Source organism: Lacerta agilis, chromosome 12 (assembly GCF_009819535.1).
Source record: "Lacerta agilis isolate rLacAgi1 chromosome 12, rLacAgi1.pri, whole genome shotgun sequence".
In the NCBI taxonomy this organism is placed as follows: Eukaryota; Metazoa; Chordata; class Lepidosauria; order Squamata; family Lacertidae; genus Lacerta; species Lacerta agilis.
Window position 1 is genome coordinate 4,875,959 of NC_046323.1, and position 17,664 is coordinate 4,893,622.

General features: G+C 41.0%; 1 protein-coding gene across 1 annotated transcript in view; it reads left to right on the plus strand.

The window, feature by feature from the left end:
- Window positions 1–1,616: 1,616 nt before the first annotated feature.
- Window positions 1,617–17,664, plus strand: part of VPS41 (VPS41 subunit of HOPS complex) — a 113,638-nt gene continuing 97,590 nt past the window's right edge. Inside the window, exons 1-2 of the mRNA XM_033165151.1 lie at window positions 1,617–1,698; window positions 8,281–8,319. Coding sequence (XP_033021042.1) covers window positions 1,678–1,698; window positions 8,281–8,319 — 60 coding nt within the window. The 5' untranslated portion in view covers window positions 1,617–1,677. The remainder of the gene's footprint in view (window positions 1,699–8,280; window positions 8,320–17,664) is intronic.

A 17,664-nucleotide genomic window follows, 5' to 3' on the forward strand; every position in this document is an offset into this window, starting at 1 on the left:
CATTCCTGTTTGAATGAAAAGATGAAGCTGGTAGAGCTATGTCCATATTCAGAGGCTGCACTGTTTTTCCAGGGCTGAAGAGTATATTTTGCCGAAAAAAACTAAAACACGCAAAGAGGTGGCATGCTTCCTCTCTAATTAAGCTATATTCTGTGCACCAAAGCTACTGCCAACACCTTCTGTTATGTGGGGAAGGAGTGCAGGTGAACCAGTGCGAAATACTACTTTTTATTTCCTTTTTTCCGGTTATTTATTTGCTTGTTTTAGCCCCATGGATCACCAGTATTACTGGGTCCTGCCCCCAGATAACAGAAGGGACCAGCAGATCCCAAAGTAATAATTTTACAACAAACCTTTTTTGATTTAATTGCTGCTGCAGCTTGAGGTGTGGAAGAGACTCTACCACAAGGTGGGCATATAATTTCCTGGAAAGCAAGACCACCAGTTTGAAAAAGGACTGTCCTGCTTCAAAAGGAGGCATTAATTCATATTCTGCAGGGGTTAGTTCCAAAGGGCTTAATAACACAAAAGTAAAAGCAATACTTACCCAATAATTCAATTACATACATTCTTCTTGCTCTTATGGCTGTTTTTATTATTAATAGTATTAGCTTGATGTTTTGTTTTTGTTTATTGTAAAGTAATTTAAAATTTTAGCAACCTTTCACCCTGTTGAAGCCAGCGGCGGGCAGCCTGGGATAGCTCAGCGCGCAGAGCACGAGACTTAAAACTCAGGGCTGTGGGTTCGAGTCCTGGTTGGTCAAAAAAGGAGTGTTTCTTTATGTGACAACAGCAGCCAGAATGTTAATAGCAAAATAATGGAAAAATGAGTTAACACCAACAATAGATGAATGGCAAGTGAAGCTGTGTACCTTGAACTTGCTAAAATGACAGAATTAATAAGAAGCCACTCAGGTGATAATGTTAAAAAAGAATGGGATTGCTTTAATAATTATCTAACAAAATATGGTTCCAGCAACAACACTTGGCTGTGCCTAGCCCTAGACTAACTTCACAGATATAAGGGAATTTAGTTTTTCAACAATGTTGAATTCAAGGTAAGTTGAATGTCAAAGAAATATGGAAACTGCAAACAGATAGAGGGAAGTCAAATAATATAGAAGGGACTCAAACCAGTTTAGGAGAATGGTAAGAATGTGACGGTAAAGAAAAGAGGAAGATACTGTAGAATATGAAGGTAATTTTGCTCTAGGAATTTCCGTATAGAGTATTTAAATTATGGTTTGCAATCCTTAAATAATTTTGTATCTTTGATTAATAATTTTTGCGCTTTCCCCCCTTTCAAATCTTTTCACTTTTTATTTTATTTTTGTTCTTTTTAATTTCATATTTTGTTTATGTATTGCTTTCTTTTCTGTTAATGTGCGCGTAAGGATCAATTTGTTTTCTTTTTATGTAAATTTTAAAATGCAATAAAGAATTTAAAAAAAAACTTTTTTAAAATAAAAGTTCCCTGCATTGGAGAGGGTCGGACCAGGCGACCCACCGCGCAATGCTCTGCTTCCAAGCGGGGCTGGGCACGGCGATGCTCCTAAGCGGCGCGAGCTGCTTGTGAAGATGCTCTTCCGCGAGGCAGCAGGCGGAGGGGGGGCAGAGACTACATTTCCCAGCGTGCCTTTCGCTCCCGGGCGCTCTCACGTGACCGTCGCCGGCGCCATGGCGGAAGCAGAGCCGCAGGTAGAGAGCTTTGCACTGCAGGGGCTGAGAGGAGGGAAGCTGAGGGCCTCGGGGGCTGAGAGGGGATTTGGGGCAGGCCATGAGGGGCTCGGGGGGTGGGGCTGCGCCCCAGAGAGGCTCCCCCTTTGCCTTCCCCAGTTGGGGGCTTGGAGAGATGGAGCCCATTTCCACGTCTTCATTTAAACCAGGAGTGGCCAACCCCCAAGAGACTGCGATCTACCCACAGAATTAAAAACTGGCAGTGATCTACCCCCTTTTTGGGGGTTCAGGTCACAGTTGTTGAGCTTCTTTTAGGGAGGAGGAAAGCCATGTTTTTTGGGGGTGCAGGAATTTTTTTTTAGCTTTTTAGGGGAGCCAAACTTGTTGAGCTTCTTTGGGGCGGGGGGAGCCAGTGATCTACCACAGACGTCCAGTGATCTACCGGTAGATCACAATCTACCTGTTGCACGTGCTTGCCTGATTTAAACGAACCCCCGAAACAATAAACAACTGCAACACGGGGGAAGCATACTGGGAGCACCCCCAAGGCAGCCTGAATCATGCAGAGTTAGAGGGAGGGGTGCTTGAGGGAGCAGGAAGGGGGAAGGCTGGGGGGGGGAATGCAGGAAAGTGCCCCCCCAATGTTGTTGGGGCCTGGGAACAGCAGCTTGGGCTGGGGGAGAATTGCTTAGGGGTTCTGTAGCTCTTGTCAATACATACTTTGAAATCAGTGGGAATGACTTCCAAATAAATTGGAATAAGCAGGGCTTTTTTCTAAAAAAAAAATATGTTTAGGGGTACTCTCATTTTCCTACTCGTACTGAAATACTGCCCCTCAATGAGGCCAAACTTAGATTCACAAAATGTTTAGGGGTATGCGCCCCCCCGAAAAAAACTGGGGAAAATATTGTGCAACAAATGTGTTTAGTATCAGGGAAACAGATGGCCTCATACAAAAATGTCACTTCGTTTGGTTTGTCTGTAGACATTTAATTTATTAACAAAATTTATATATTTCCTGGTTGAAAATAGCATGTCTAAGCAGTTAACAAATTTAATATTAGTATATTCATTTTCTTGGCAACTCTGATGTTTTAAAAACCTTTGAAATCTATTTATTTTCCAAACATTAAAGTATACATAACAGCAAATGTAGCGTTTTATTTAAAGTTTTAATTTTATTTTAATGATATATGATGTGGACTGCAGTCATATGAACACTTCGCTATGAGTAAACCCCACAAAGCACAGTATGACTTACTTTTGAGTAAATTGACTTCCACTGTTAGTCTTTAAAATCTATAATGTACACATTGGTTTCTGAAGCCATATTTAAGCAGTATATATCGTTCACAATGTGATTTGTAACCGATCCACACTGCGGTATAGGAAACAGTTACCGGTAACTTGTTTAGTGGAGGTTCTCTATAGCATCACTAAGATTTAGAAACCTGTGATCTGATTTCAGAAAGGCATTTTAAAGAAATTGCCTTGACAAGGCGAAATGGGAGGGCAGGTAAATTTCAAATGAGCAGTTACACTTCCTAGTTACACTAGTCCTAAATTCCTTGGTTAAAATTTAGCCTCGAAACTCATCAGTTGACCTGGAGACAATCGTGTCAATTAATCCAGAGTTATATTTAAGCCTGGTAGTCATAGCCAAGAAGGATGCAGGCAGGTGAGTGAGTGAGTGGTCTGGCAGACGAGTGCTCCATCCATCCGTCCTCTGCAGCCAGCACAGAAATGCTGCAGGAGGACTGGAGCTCGCCATTCCTCTTCTGCCAGCCCACAGCAGGCTAGTAAATGTATTTGAAAGCTAGGAACTTTTGTGGACTCACTACTTCTTCACACAGCAGATAGCTAAACAATGGAATTTGCTGTCATAAGACTTTTTGATGGCTACCCACTTAGATGGCTCCAGAAGGGGATTAGACAAATTGATGGACAATCAGGCTGTCAATATCTGCTAGTCACTAGGCTATGTATTATTTCCAGGATTAGAGGGTGCATGTCTGTCAGCAACTGTTGCTGGGGGTCAAATAGAGCAAGGACTATTGTCCTAGTTTTAAAACATGTATTCATGTTTCATTGCAAGCTACTATGGAAGTTCTTTTTTAGGGTGAAGAAGCAGGCTGTAAATGATTTTATAAAGAAAGAAAAAATTGTTTACGTGCTGTTCTATCCTTAATAATGGCAATTAGAATATTAGCCTGCAGATTTACAGTTAAATTCTTTTTTAAAAGATTGATGTAGATGATCACATGCTTTCACACACATATTTACAAGTAATGGTACTGCTTCTGCAAAAGCTTGAGTGCTTGGCTTTAAGAGACGGCACCTAAATCTTGGTGGTTTCATTTTTTATTTTGCTTAAAAAGCAGATATTTAATTTATATAACTATACGAAACCTGATGTGTGTAACCATATTGTTTGGTTTTTAAAATGCTGTCCTGCATACTTAATTGCTTGCAAGAACAGCAACAGTGTCAGAAGGTTTAAATCTACAGGAGTTCTTCTCTGGAGAATTGTTCTGTCTCTAGAGAATTCCGGTCCATCTAGATTCTTTTTTTTTTTGGTAGTCAGGAAAGAGAATCAATATATGCTAACGCTGACGGACTCTTATGTTTTTAGGTCAGTTTTTCAAAATCCCAGTAGGAAAGGTTTAAAGTAGGATTTTTGGAATCTGGGAGCTGGATGAAATATTGAGGCAGAGTGACAGGTGTCACAGTTGACTGCTGCTTGCTGTCTGCCATGGTTCACAAGAGGATCAAAGGCAGAGCAGTGGGAGGAAAAGAAGTTTATCTTTGACTGGGAGAGGAATATCATACTGGAAGACAGACAAAGCAAGAAGCTGTGCCATTGGCGGTGGGGGGGGGGAGAAACCCTTCTAGATTATTTCTTCTGTTTTGTTCATTTGTAAATAATGTGACTGTTACTAGATTTATATTCGTACACACACAAATGTTTCAGGAAACTATATTATTGCTAGTTCTCAGGGATGAAAGTAGTATTTTACAGTTGTAAATATCAGTCCCTACTTTCTGCAAAGCATGGTTTGCAAATCAGGAGCCAGCCTCATGGATAATTGACCACTCCCTTTCCGGAGTGATTTCTCCTTTCTCCTTTGTGTCTTTCCTGGCGCTTAACCATGACATTATGATCACTTTTGAATAGATACAAACCATCATGGTTGCAAGGGACTTTGTTTTGCATAGGTACCCATCAATGGCTAGGAAATGTGTTAGGAAGATCTGTAAACCATGGTGTTCAAGGAGCCAGCACTCCAGTGTCAAAATTCAAGATAACTAGGTCCCCCTTGCCTCAGTCAGTACCAGTCTAGTTCGATTTGTGATGCTACCATTTACTAGTTCTGTCTTCTCATATCCGCCGGGCAGCTTTCATTTTCAGGTCACTGCTGGAATGATCTTACTCGCAAAAACAGTATGTCACTCAAGTCCAGATACAAAAGACGAATAACAGTTTCCCCACCAAATAATCAAAATGCCAACAAGAGAGAGGGGACCCAACTTCACATATATTCTGATGGAGCCTGAACTGGTGGTGATTAACTAGGAAAGGGAGCTTGAGATTGTGACGGACAGAGAATTAGGTAAATTCCTGGGGCTAGTCAAGATGGCTGCATTACTTCCAGTATCAGAGATAGTAGGCCTCTAAATACCGGTTGCTGTGTGTCAGGGGCTGGCTGGGTGACGAGGAGTGGTGGGTGGGAGGCTGCAGTTGGAGAACCCCCTAGGGAACCTCAGAAGAGGAAGCCAGGGGAGTGGTGGCGGGACATGGAAGACAGGTCAGAGGATGGGGGGCAGAATGGTTGGATGCTGAACAAGCAGCAGGCTTGAGTGAGAGAGAGGAAGAAGAGGCAGAAAGCACTGCAGATCTAGGGCAGGCAGCTGAGAAGGAGGAGTTGGGGACGGAGTCTGCAACAGATTCATGGGAGTCTGCCAGTCTCACTGTATTCAGCTCTCATCCTCCATTGTCTCCAAGGGCACGGAGGGCTTTGCATGTAGCAGAGCAGAGAGCACAGGGAGCCCCTCCCTGACAAAGTTTAAGACTTAGGAAAACAGCCGGCTGGAGAGGAGTCTTGGGTCAGTCTTGCCTTAGGTTTCTCTGTTTGTATTCTGTTTCCTTGAACAAAGAATCGTCCTTACAGCTCATCTGAGTCTCCATGCTGATGTGCAGCTGAACCAGCCCTGACACTGGGGGTCATGAGCTGAGTACTCTTTTCTGCCCCGCTGTCTTGGGATTCCTATAGGCATGTCCAAGTCCACTATGGAAGCAGAATGTTGGACAGCGAGGGCCTTGGGTCTAACCCGGCAGGGCTTGCCTTAGGTGTCTAGGAACTAGAAGTGTTTTTCAGCCCTATGCAGACCAGATGCTAGGACTTAAAAGAGTATAAGAATAATTTTGCAATATTGGAAGTGTTATTGTCTCAGGCAAGTCTGAATTTTATAGAGCTCATAGTGGTAGAGCAGTCTTGATTTCAAAAATTTGTTTCAACAAGAGTCTATTTTGTGATGTTACTGCCCAAAATTCATCCTGTGGTGTAAACGCAGACAGGGGATCTTACTATTTTGGGTCTCTCCCAACCCCTCTCCAGCACCCACCCTGTTACAGTTATTCATCTTATTGTCAAAATGTTGTCTTATAAGGTTTGAACTGCCTTCTCTCTTGTATAGTCTTTGTTTCCATCATGCAGTTGTTAAAATGCTTACGTTCACTGTCAGCATATTAGTTGTAACCTTTTATTGCTATTGATAACTGTAAATACGTTAAGTAAATCTTCATTTTGCTGACCTCTGTGGAGGCATGGCATCAGCAGAATTTACCACTGGACAGGTGAGAGATTAGCAAGAATAGACTCAATTTCTTGTGTGTGTGTTTGTGTGTATGCAGCAGTAAGATTCATTGCCTTGTGAAGAAGAGATTTTTAAGTCATACGTTCTTTGAAGGCTTGAGAAATGTAACAAGAATAATGTTGGTTTTTAACATACGTGCCACTGAGAGTTCCTGAGTGAATTTAAATGGAGCAATCCTTTAAATGGAATTCAGTATAATCAACATTCTGATGTAAAGAGGAATATCTCTATCTAGCTCACTATCTCATGTGAGCCACAAAAGTGAAGAGGGATCTTCAGAAATACAAGTGTGTGGGATTAACCATATACCCAACAATAATGGCATGTGTGTGTGTGTGTGTGTTACAGAACATCGCTGACATCCATGAAATTGTCATGCAAAAGGTTGGCCGTAATAAATACGTTAACAATTTCTCAAGGAAGAGCCCAAAATGCACATGTAAGAGAGAATGTTTCACTGTTTGGTCCCTTGTTACATAACTTTAGCTTATTTCTTAATATGAAACTGCCTTGAGTGCCTTGTGGGATAAAAATAATACATTGACTTCACCACTGAAGAACGTAAGAAGAACATGCTGGATCTGGCCAATGGCCCATCAAGTCCACTATCTTGTTCTCACAGGGGTGAACCAGATGCCCCAGTGCAAAACCTTTAAGCAGGTCCTGAGCACAAGAACACGTCTTCCCTTCTGTGGGTTCCAGCAATCTGTAGTCAGGAATATTGCAGCCTCCAATGTCTAACCATCATGGTTAGTAGAACCACTTGGTTTGTCTAATACAAATTCAGTGAAGAGAGATATTGGAATGCACAGAAGTTGTTATCTGCAGGGCACTATCCAAAGCTGCTGTTTGCTACTTGGAGTGGGCAGTATTAGGCTAATGGACTAATAGTCCAAAACAGCATAATTCAGGTCCTCAAAAGAAATGGAAAGCCTGTATCATCTTTGATGGTCCTGCAACAATCACTTGCCACTTAAGGGATTGTGAGATGGGACATGTGCAGTGAAGAGACACCCCAACAGTGAACCATGAGGAGCGCTGCCTGGCTGTAGGAGACACATGCTATGAGTGTATTTTTGTGTGACCAACACAGAGAAACCACAAAGTATATACAGTATTAGATAAACAAGAACAAGCCTGTGTGTAAAGTTCTGATGAAACATTTGTTTTTAAAGGATGTGCTATATCCGTGGGACTCCAGATTTAAATCTTAATATCACCTGGTGTACGAGATGAAGGGCTAGACTCAAGCAAAGTGGTATAAGGCTAAATGTGCCAATTGTTATTAATCTCCACAGTGACAGAAGCAACAGATTGTTCTGTGCTGGTAGTGGTAGGGTGCCTTCTTCATTCCTAGAAACAACTGAATAAGTATAGTGTTTGTTGTGTGTTTTGTCTGCTTTAGGTATCTCACAACAACATGACAATTATCCGCTATCAGTGTATGATTTCACATAACATATCCTGGTACAAAGGATGCAAAAATCAACATCGCTGATCTAGAATATAATCAGAATTCTTCTGGAATATAACTAGAATCTTCTAAATCTTTGCTGGCTATTTGCCTTTTAACTTCCAGAAGCAAAAAAAGACCATGGGGGATACAGTACAGCCATAAATCCTATAGCCATGTACTTCTGAACAGCCCAAGTGCGAACCTTTGCATGTCCGTTGCATGTTATGTCTGCATTTGTAACCCCTTCCTTCCCTTTTTTGTATTGTCTTCAGGAGCCCAGGTCCAATGAAGAATCTACAGATGAGTCTGAGGTAAGGTTGCTTCAAAAAGAATTCATACCTGAGCATTGCCAGGTGATGTTCCAGTTGTATTAAATGTCAGTCCTTTGTCAATAAGCAAGGAAAACACGCTTTTCTCACCACCTCCTCCAGCTTCTTTGATTCATTTCAAATTTGGAGGCTGCTTATTTACAGAGAAGTTATGATTGTTTTATGGCAAGTGGTTTTTAGGCTTCGATTACAATTAGGGGACTGTGTTGCTACTGAAAACACAAAATGGATGATATTTAAAAATAAATATGGGTAGTCACACAGCTCTGGTAAAATAATGACTCTTGACAAAATAAATCTTGTTGAAAGTTGAAAGCTGAATGCTGCCAGGTTTTGCTTCGTGTCAATCTTGTTTTCATTTACTCAAACAATGTTTGGATATTACAGATTTTTTTTAAAAAAGGAACTGGTCTTTAATGGTGCTCTGAACCAAGCTTAGATTTATGTCTGCTATCATTGCTTTGCAAAATAATATTACAAGGCATGAGTACCCATGCTGTTTGTGTGCATGTTTATTCTAAAAAAACAGGGGAGAAAGATGTAAAGACTATGCAAAGGGCAGGAAAGAGACATGACAAAAGGCCTTAGGATCCTGGAAAGAATGGATTAAAAAATGGCCAGGATCCTAAGGAACAATATGTAATTCTGCATAACTAAAGAAATTTGCGGCTGGATTTTATGAGTGGTAGCTGCCACACTACTGCACAGACTTTGCAAAAACTCTTTGTCATAATGACAAGTAAAAAAACTTCATGCCCAAGCTGTTGGATGTGCCCAGAGTAGCTCTGGTGCAGGGGTGGGGGGGACTTTTTTTTGGCTCTCTAAAGAAGTTGAAAAAGCAATAATTCTTTAGACCAATTCTAACAACAATAAGATTATTATTGATTTTTCATGTAAAAAGTGGAGCTGCGAGGGCGGCTTGTAGCCCAAACGGATGTATCTTGCAGCGTAAATATCAACCTTTGCCAAAGCCTTTATGCCCTGCTCTGTGTAATGCCACATAATGTTATATTTAGCATAGCTAATTCTGATGGTCCAGTTTTTGTTTCAGAATGGAGAGAATCAGAAACACAAAATAGGTGTATAATGGCAATATTTTAAATGGTATGATGCCTGCAAGCCTCTGAGTTAAATTGAAGTTTAATTTGGCAAAATGGAAGGAAAAGCAAAACTTAGTGTGTGTGTGTGTGTGTGTGTGTGTGTGTGTGTTATTAGGTTTATTGCATGCAAGGTTTGTTGCATGCCCCCTCTAAGAATTCCTGCATTGCAGGGGGTTGGACTAGATGACCCTTGGGATCCCTTCCAACTCTACAATTCTATGATTCTAAGTATATTCTCTCTAGTCTAAACTTCTCTGTGTGCCCATTCAAGCTTGCTCCCTTTTTCTCTGTAACTTCTCACACTTTTGTTCTGTTTGAGTGCCTGTTAATTCTAGAATTTTAAAGCAGCCAAGGGATTGAGTTGTTGTTGTTGTTTGTTGTTTGTTGTTGTTGTTAAGCCAGTTCTTCCTTAAAATCTTTAGCTTAACAAGGACAAAACCTTAGCATGAGTTAACTGTATTTGCTTAAAGCGATCCCTTGTTACCCTCGCCTTTTCCTTTCCATCCTTTTGTTGTATTCTGAATGTCAGTAACTTACATGTTACTGGAGTAAGAAGTTACTTTCTTTGTGGACCCCCCCCAACCCCCTCTTTAGCACTACATTGGAGCAAATGTCAACCTTGAGAAAACCTGACTGACTCCAGTGTAAACAGCAGGGTTTCCCCTGGAAATTTTTAGGGACCATTTGCACAAACTTCTTGATGGTTTGTGCCCCGTCTCAAAGTAACAAAAAATTACACCTTGAGCAGATCCTGACTAAAATGTTATGTGAGGCATTTTATTAAATAAGTTCATGTAGCATTTAACTGTGGGCTTTATATCTATCAGTCTGACAGACAATCATGCATGTTTACTCAAAAGTAAATCCTAATGTGGTCTTATCTTTATGTAAGTGTGCATAGAATTGCCATTCTAGAGCTGTTTATAAGTGTCTATCATTTTCCAGGTGTTTAAACTAGTACATGTAAAATATTTCACTATAAGTTTGCATATTTATCACATTACTCCATGTGTCAAGCAAACATTTTAGTTGAGACAGGGAAGGTAATTCCCCCCCCCCTTAAATATTTCCTGTAATAGTACCAGATCATTTTTTGTAAGTGTTCCTCAGTTTACTATCTTACATATGATTTTGGAGCAGTGTGAACTCTTCCTTATGAAGTAGATGGACTACTACTTATTCCTCCTTGATATGCTGAGCAAAAAAAGTAATCTCAAATAGTATTTTAATTCTCAGGAGGAAAAACTGCTTTCGCTGAAAAGTACATTTCCTGCAATCTTGGAGCACTAAAATCTTTTCTTTAACTTTGTTTCTGAAATTGCACGTATGATGTACATTAATTTTATTTTTTCCTTTCCGTTTCTCAGCAATGATAAAGAGAATGATCAAAGTGTTACTTCTGAGCAGGTTTCTGTTTCATTGATTACTCCTAGATGCAATTTGGTTTTGTTTGCTTATTTGATGCTTTTGTGCAGAATATGGAGTTACACATTAAGGCAGATGAGGTTATTGGGGTGAGGATATAGCAGGATTAACTGTTCATAAAGTAGAGAATAAAGTCTGACTACATTTTGTGGCATTGGGGCTCATGTAAAGAGGAAGGGTTCTGCTAGAAAAGTCAAAGAGCTGCTTTAGGCATGGTCAAGAGCTCATACGTACTCAATTAATTTTTAACATTTCCCGTTAAACCACATCCCTCTTCGATATCAAATAACTTTTGAAAATCTCCTCTGTTTCAAAAGTGGCTTTCTATGTGGCACGGAAATGTCCTACTGAATAAACATAAGTCAGGTGTCCCATTTGGGCATGCATGGAATTAATTGTGCAGTTAGACCCCAACAAACTACTGTATATTCTGGTGTATAAAACTACTTTTTAATCCAGGAAAATCTTCTCAAAAGTCGGGGGTCGTCTTATACACCAGGTGGAGAATCTGCGATTGAGTATATCTCAAACTCTATATTTTAACTGGAAAAGTTGGGGGTCGTCTTATACGCCCGGTCATCTTATACGCCGGAAAATATGGTACAAAAATAAACAAACTGCTTCGTGTTACTACTGCACACCAACATAACTGTGTTTAGGCGAGTTCAATTAAATATTCTGATAATGAATCATCAGCATAGCTTTTATCAGCATTACCTTGGGGACTTTTCTATTCTTACCTAAGGATTGTGTTATACAGGAACTTTCAAGAACTTACAAGAAGAAGCAGTAAGAAAAGATAAGAAAAGAAGAATTGTGTTAACATTGGAATTAGCCCCATAGGTTATACACTGTACATATGAACTGTATATGTTGCACATACTGGACTAAACCTTTACGATAGGAAATAACCAGCAAAATTTTCAGTTACTATCATTCAGCCTGTTGCGCTTTGTGTATTGTGACAACTGTATTTGCGTAGCAAGGTACAGTGGTACCTTGGTTTGCAACCGTTTTGGATTACAACCCATTTTTTTTTGGAGGCCCTATTGGCAAAAGTGTGCCTTGGGTTACAACCTGTTTTGGCTTACAGCAGGACCTCCAGAACGGATTATGGTTGTAAACCAAGGTATCACTGTATTGAACTTGTTTTAATCAGCATTAAAGCATCATCCCGGAAACTGGAGAGTCAGGGAACCAGAACTAAGGCTCAGGAAACGCCTGTACAAACTGATGCGTCTCTGATAGCTGTTGGAAATATCCCCAGTTCATTCCCTTCTTGATCTCAAAGGCGAGAGCATTCCACATGGGAGGTGCCACAACAGAGAAGGCCCTCCTCAGCACTCCACCAGAGGAACTTCTGCAGGTTGTGGTGTGGACCAGAGGGTGATGTATATGAGAGGAGACAACTCCTCAAATAACCTGGTCCTGAGCTGTTCAAGGCTTTTAAAGCCCAAACTAACACCTTGAGCTTGGCTTGGTAGTTAATCACTTGGTTCTGGGCAAGCATCTCAGCACAGAAGATTTCACAATCACTGTTGTAAGGACGTTTAGTGGTTGCTCATGAGTAAAGCGCCAGATGCAGAACTTCTAAAAACTAAGTTCTTTATTGTGCACAGCTATGTACAGTGGAGCAAAAGATCAAACGTCCATCTCATCCCTCCGCAGAGTCCAGGAATGACCCCTTCCTGTTCTTTGTCCAGCAAAAGAGGCGCGGGATTCTGAACCCCCGCCTCCCCCTTCCACGTCCTTCCTGTCTACCCCTTCGGAGCGTGGGAACCTGACCCCGTTCCCCGCTTTCCCCTCGGTGCTGAGGCTCCGCGATCCTCTCAGAGCCCCTGCACCGCCTTCCTGCCTCTGACTCCCCCTCCCCACTGGAGGAATGGTCGCTTCCGGTGCTTGAGGGGGAGGACGAACTGGTAATCAGCTTCTGGGGTTCTCTATACTACAGACACTCCCGTGACCCTACCAGCCGCGGGGAGGGGGGTTTCCTGACAACTGTGATGTTATTGGCGCACATATTATCCCTGCCCTGCAGCAGAAAATTTCTCTGACAAGTCTTAATGAGATATCAGAATTTAAAATTTGTTTTAAAGGGGCAAAAAATTAATGAGACTATAGAATAATTCATTTTGAGCCTATAGGATGAGTTTTAAATAATATATTGGAGTTTAAATGGAATCTTTTGCTGCATCAATTTTAAAAAACAAATTTCTGGTGATGTGTAACAAAGATAATCGTATGCGTCATATTAAGATTGACTTGTAAACCAAGTGGATGACTCTCAGGGTTTTCTAGTATCTACTTTCCTCGGGTGAAAATTAGATGGCTAATTTAATGAGCTATTAATATTAACTAGAAGTTCCAATTCTCTTATTTGAGTGTTGTAGAATATCTAAAGTATAAAAATGCTGCGGTGCATACGACATGAATGAAATTCAATTTGAAATATTACTATATGAACAGAATTGTGATGTCCTCACAATATTAATTCATTGATGTGGACAGAGCAGTGCTGGAAGTTTTCCTTCCTACTTTGACCTTACATTTTAGTGTGCATGAACATAAAACTGCCTTACTATTTCTGGAGAAGGAAAAAAAGATTCCAAGCAGTGCTGTGTATCCATGCACTACAGCTCTTTGCACCCAGGTGTCAGTCTGTGGATCAGATACTTGCCAAATGAGGAGTGGCCAGAGCCTTGAAAAGAAGACACTCACAAGGGACATCAGTGAACAGAAAGCCACAAAGTGTGATGTAATAAAGAGCAGTGGGATTTTGCTCAGGGTGGAGAATATTTTAAAGAGACAGAACTTTGCAGGAGTGCTTTCATGGGTCTTTATGAAGTTGGCAGCGTCTCTTGTACAGAGCTTGCATGTTCTGACATAAAGGAACATTTCTGAACAATGGCTCGGTTTTGAGGAAAGAATATGGGATTATGTGGTACCTTGAAGGAGTGTGGAGCTTGGTGAGAAACCAAGCGGTCCTTTTGAAGGGTGACAATTGCTGAGTTTTGAGAGGAGTTGGCTGACTTTATCTTGAGAAAAGGAGGAGCTGCTGTTCCTCTCCTATTGTGTGTAGCAGGCTGCGGATGTTATAGTCTCTCTCCTCCTCACTGTACTGGTACTGTTGTCCAGGTGAGGTATGAGTGGAGAAAGCAGTTTTGGCAAATACTCATTCCCTGTTTAGTTGGTACAGTGCATAGTCGCAGGTAAGTGTTACTTTTTGCAAGGGTAATGAGGGACATCTTAAAAAGCAGATTGATAGGAGGGATGTCAAATTCACTTTGCATTTGATGGTCCAAAAGCCAATTAATTAGCCAATCAGATATTTAACACATAGTTTGTTAAAGCAGTAATAGATCACAGAGAATGATGCTAATTCTAAAACAGCCATCTTCTAGAAGTCCCCAGAGTCAGTTCCTCTCAGAAGCTTTCCTCACACTGTGCTAAATCCCACAGAGGCTCTTCCTTCTTCTCTTGTGACCCTGGTTTAAGACGAGTCTTCTGGATTATTAAATTAGCTTTCTGTGATGTCTGAACTGTGAAATTGTGGTGTGTTTCCTGCTGGTCTATGCATTCCTTATTAGAGACATAGGAATATCACAGAGCCAGGAGGAGGCCAACTGACAGGGGAGAAGGAAGAAGCTTTTTGTAGTGTGTGTAGTCCGGTCAATATACAAAATGACCTGGGCAAAATTGCAACATAAACACTATTAATGGCATTTTTATGAGAATTGGGTGTAGAATAACATATTAAAAATTAGACAAAATTAAATGACAGGAACACTGTGAAATCGTGATTTCAAAATGGCCGACCTGCTGTATCAATTGTATTGTATTTCGATTAGTTTTCTAAACTTAATTGTGTGTATCCTATGTTTTTTAACTGTTGTTACCAAACGTCAGGGAAAATAATACAAAGTTGTCATTGAACTAGTTATTAGGCTACATAATTTCTGTATTTAAATGTTTGCTAAAAACAACAAAGTGAAAGCAATGGTACATTGAAACAAGGTCACAATAAGGCGCTTGAACCAGAACTTTTATTATGTATTACAAATAACAAAAGCAGACATCAGTCATCCATATCATCTTCTATATCAGAACAATGTTCAATCAACAACACATTTTCACAACCAATGGTCTGGCACTGACCACAAGCTGTTGAACATGGAAAACTATTTTTTTTTGCACGTGCAACGGAATGTACAACAACCAGTGGTGCAGTTACAGTGGATAACTTTCAAAAGACTTTCAGGTGCAGGGGCCATGTCTGACACCACAGGGTGAAGCTGGTTGTCCTCCTTTATCATCCAACCCCAGTCATTAGGTCGTAAACCCTCTTTGTGGCATGACCATTCCATTATCTGGTAATATGATCGAAAACTATGGAATTTTGTTGCAGATGTAGTTGGTGGTAGACGTTCTGGTGCAACGAAAGAGTTTGCTGATGTTACTTTGTCCACTAGTATGCGATGTCATAATGTTCCACTGGAAGGACAGATCCTGAAGCTGAGGCTCCAGTACTTTGGCCACCTCATGAGAAGAGAAGACTCCCTGGAAAAGACCCTGATGTTGGAAAAGATGGAGGGCACAAGGAGAAGGGGACGACAGAGGATGAGATGGTTGGACAGTGTTCTCGAAGCTACCAACATGAGTCTGACCAAACTGCGGGAGGCAGTGGAGGATAGGGGTGCCTGGCGTGCTCTGGTCCATGGGGTCACGAAGAGTCGGACATGACTGAACGACTGAACAACAACAAATGTCATCCTACGTTTCATGCTTCTTCCATTTATGGCAATGCAGCAGCGGACCACCATCTAACACGAATTGATCACTTCTTGGAACGTATTCGGTACTACAACTATTCTGTTTCTGCATCACATATTTTTTGATAACATGTACTATCTGTGGCTTGTCAGCCTTCCTGGGTATAGAGCATGATTTGAACAATCAAGGTGGGTATGAGCACAATTCATACTGCAGCACTTCTTCAAAATTTAGTTCACCTGTGTTAACAATGTCCAATAGCCTTTGAAACAGCAATGCTGGGTCAATCGTTCTTTCTGTTGTAATTTGTCCAGGGAAACGGGAACAACGGGCATGCTCCCTGCTGGCCCAAACACCCCCGGCCGAACTGCCGGTCAAAGCCCTGGAACAGCAGCAGAAACCAGAGACCTTGCTTCAGAAAGCCAGGCACTCTTTCTGTCCATTTAGCAGCAGAAGATGCACCACAGAGGCTGGCATGAGCATTATAGTTAAGCATTTATTAGGCGAACATGAGGACAAAAGAAAGCACACGTGCAGTCACCTCCATGTTCGGAAAAACGAAAGAGAAAGTACAGACTGAGGAACGGAAGTTCCCAGCAGCACACTGGAACACTATACAGACATGTGACAAGCTCCCATCCTCAGTCTGTTATTAAGGTGGAATGGGAATTACAACACTTTCATCATCTCCAGGAATTTTCAGTGCAGCAGAGAACGCTAATGTTTTAACTTTGTCAGAATGCTTACATTTATATGCAAAAACTTATTGGTCAATAAGTTTAGCTACAATGACCTTACCAACTTCTTCCAATTCATGCACATTAACATTTGCCAAATCTGCAGTTACACCTGTTACAATATTACGCAGACTTGACTCAGGTGTTAATGGCAAGAATGCTTGCAACTTGCTCAATACCAGTTGTGAATCACTTTTGTCTCTAATCAGCCTTGCACTAGATAGTTCCTTGTGTTGTTCACTTGATGAATATGACACATTGGTAAACTCCTGCATAGCTAGATTATACCCTGACGATACAGGCAATGATAAAGACCAAACTGCTCTCTGAATGCCAGTCAACCCACTTCCTCTGGTCAAACCCCCTGTAGTTTTAAGAGAGCGCATCAGACATTGTTCAATTACTAAGTCAGAACCCAATCCTGCCCAGTACCGTTCACTTCTGCGTATCACATGAAATCCTTTTTCAAACGTTGCAGAAACAGTGGCATTTGTTGTTGGCAACAGAATTATATTCTGCAAATATAGGTATGCTGATTTCAAGTAATTATGGTGACCCGCAGCTGCAAAAATGGGTAGACACTGATGTATGGCATCAATATGCATTTTCCCTGAACCAGTTCTATCTGCTGTGATGAGTTTTCTAGCAAGATCAACCATATTTTGATACTTAAGCCATAGTTTACTTGTTGCTGAGTTTGCTTTCAGTTCGCTCTTCTTTGCATCCAATGCACAGCTTATGTGTATCATAGTCTGTGAAGAATCCACTTCTTCTATAGTTTTGTTACAGGACACTAGTGAATCATACAGTGCAAAGCTTCTTTTAAGACCTGGGGGAATTCTGAATGATCTTCAATTATCTGCGACATTATTTCAGCACTTAAGCATGAATCGAGAATCAAATGTCCACGAAAAGCTCTTGATACTGATTTCCCATTTAACATATGCACTACTGTATTTTCCCCATAAATCTCTTCGAGGATTTCTTTAAGGCCCGATCCTGCCATGAGTGTACCAATGGCCCCAAGAAGATTCAGGAGAGTATGAAAGGAACCAAGCAATAGAATGATGTCCTTGAGAGCACTACCATCACATGATGAATGAACTATTTGTGATGCTTTCCAAAAGAGTGGCTGATCAAATGTTATGATAGTTGGTATATTGTGCTTAAGAGCTAAATCTCGTAGATATGTTAAGGTAGACAGGATGCAAGTCATTTCAGTGGGCTTCATATCAATGATAGGTAGGAAAAGTACTGATGATTTCTCAACTTTCTGGTTGTTTTGGTTATTATGT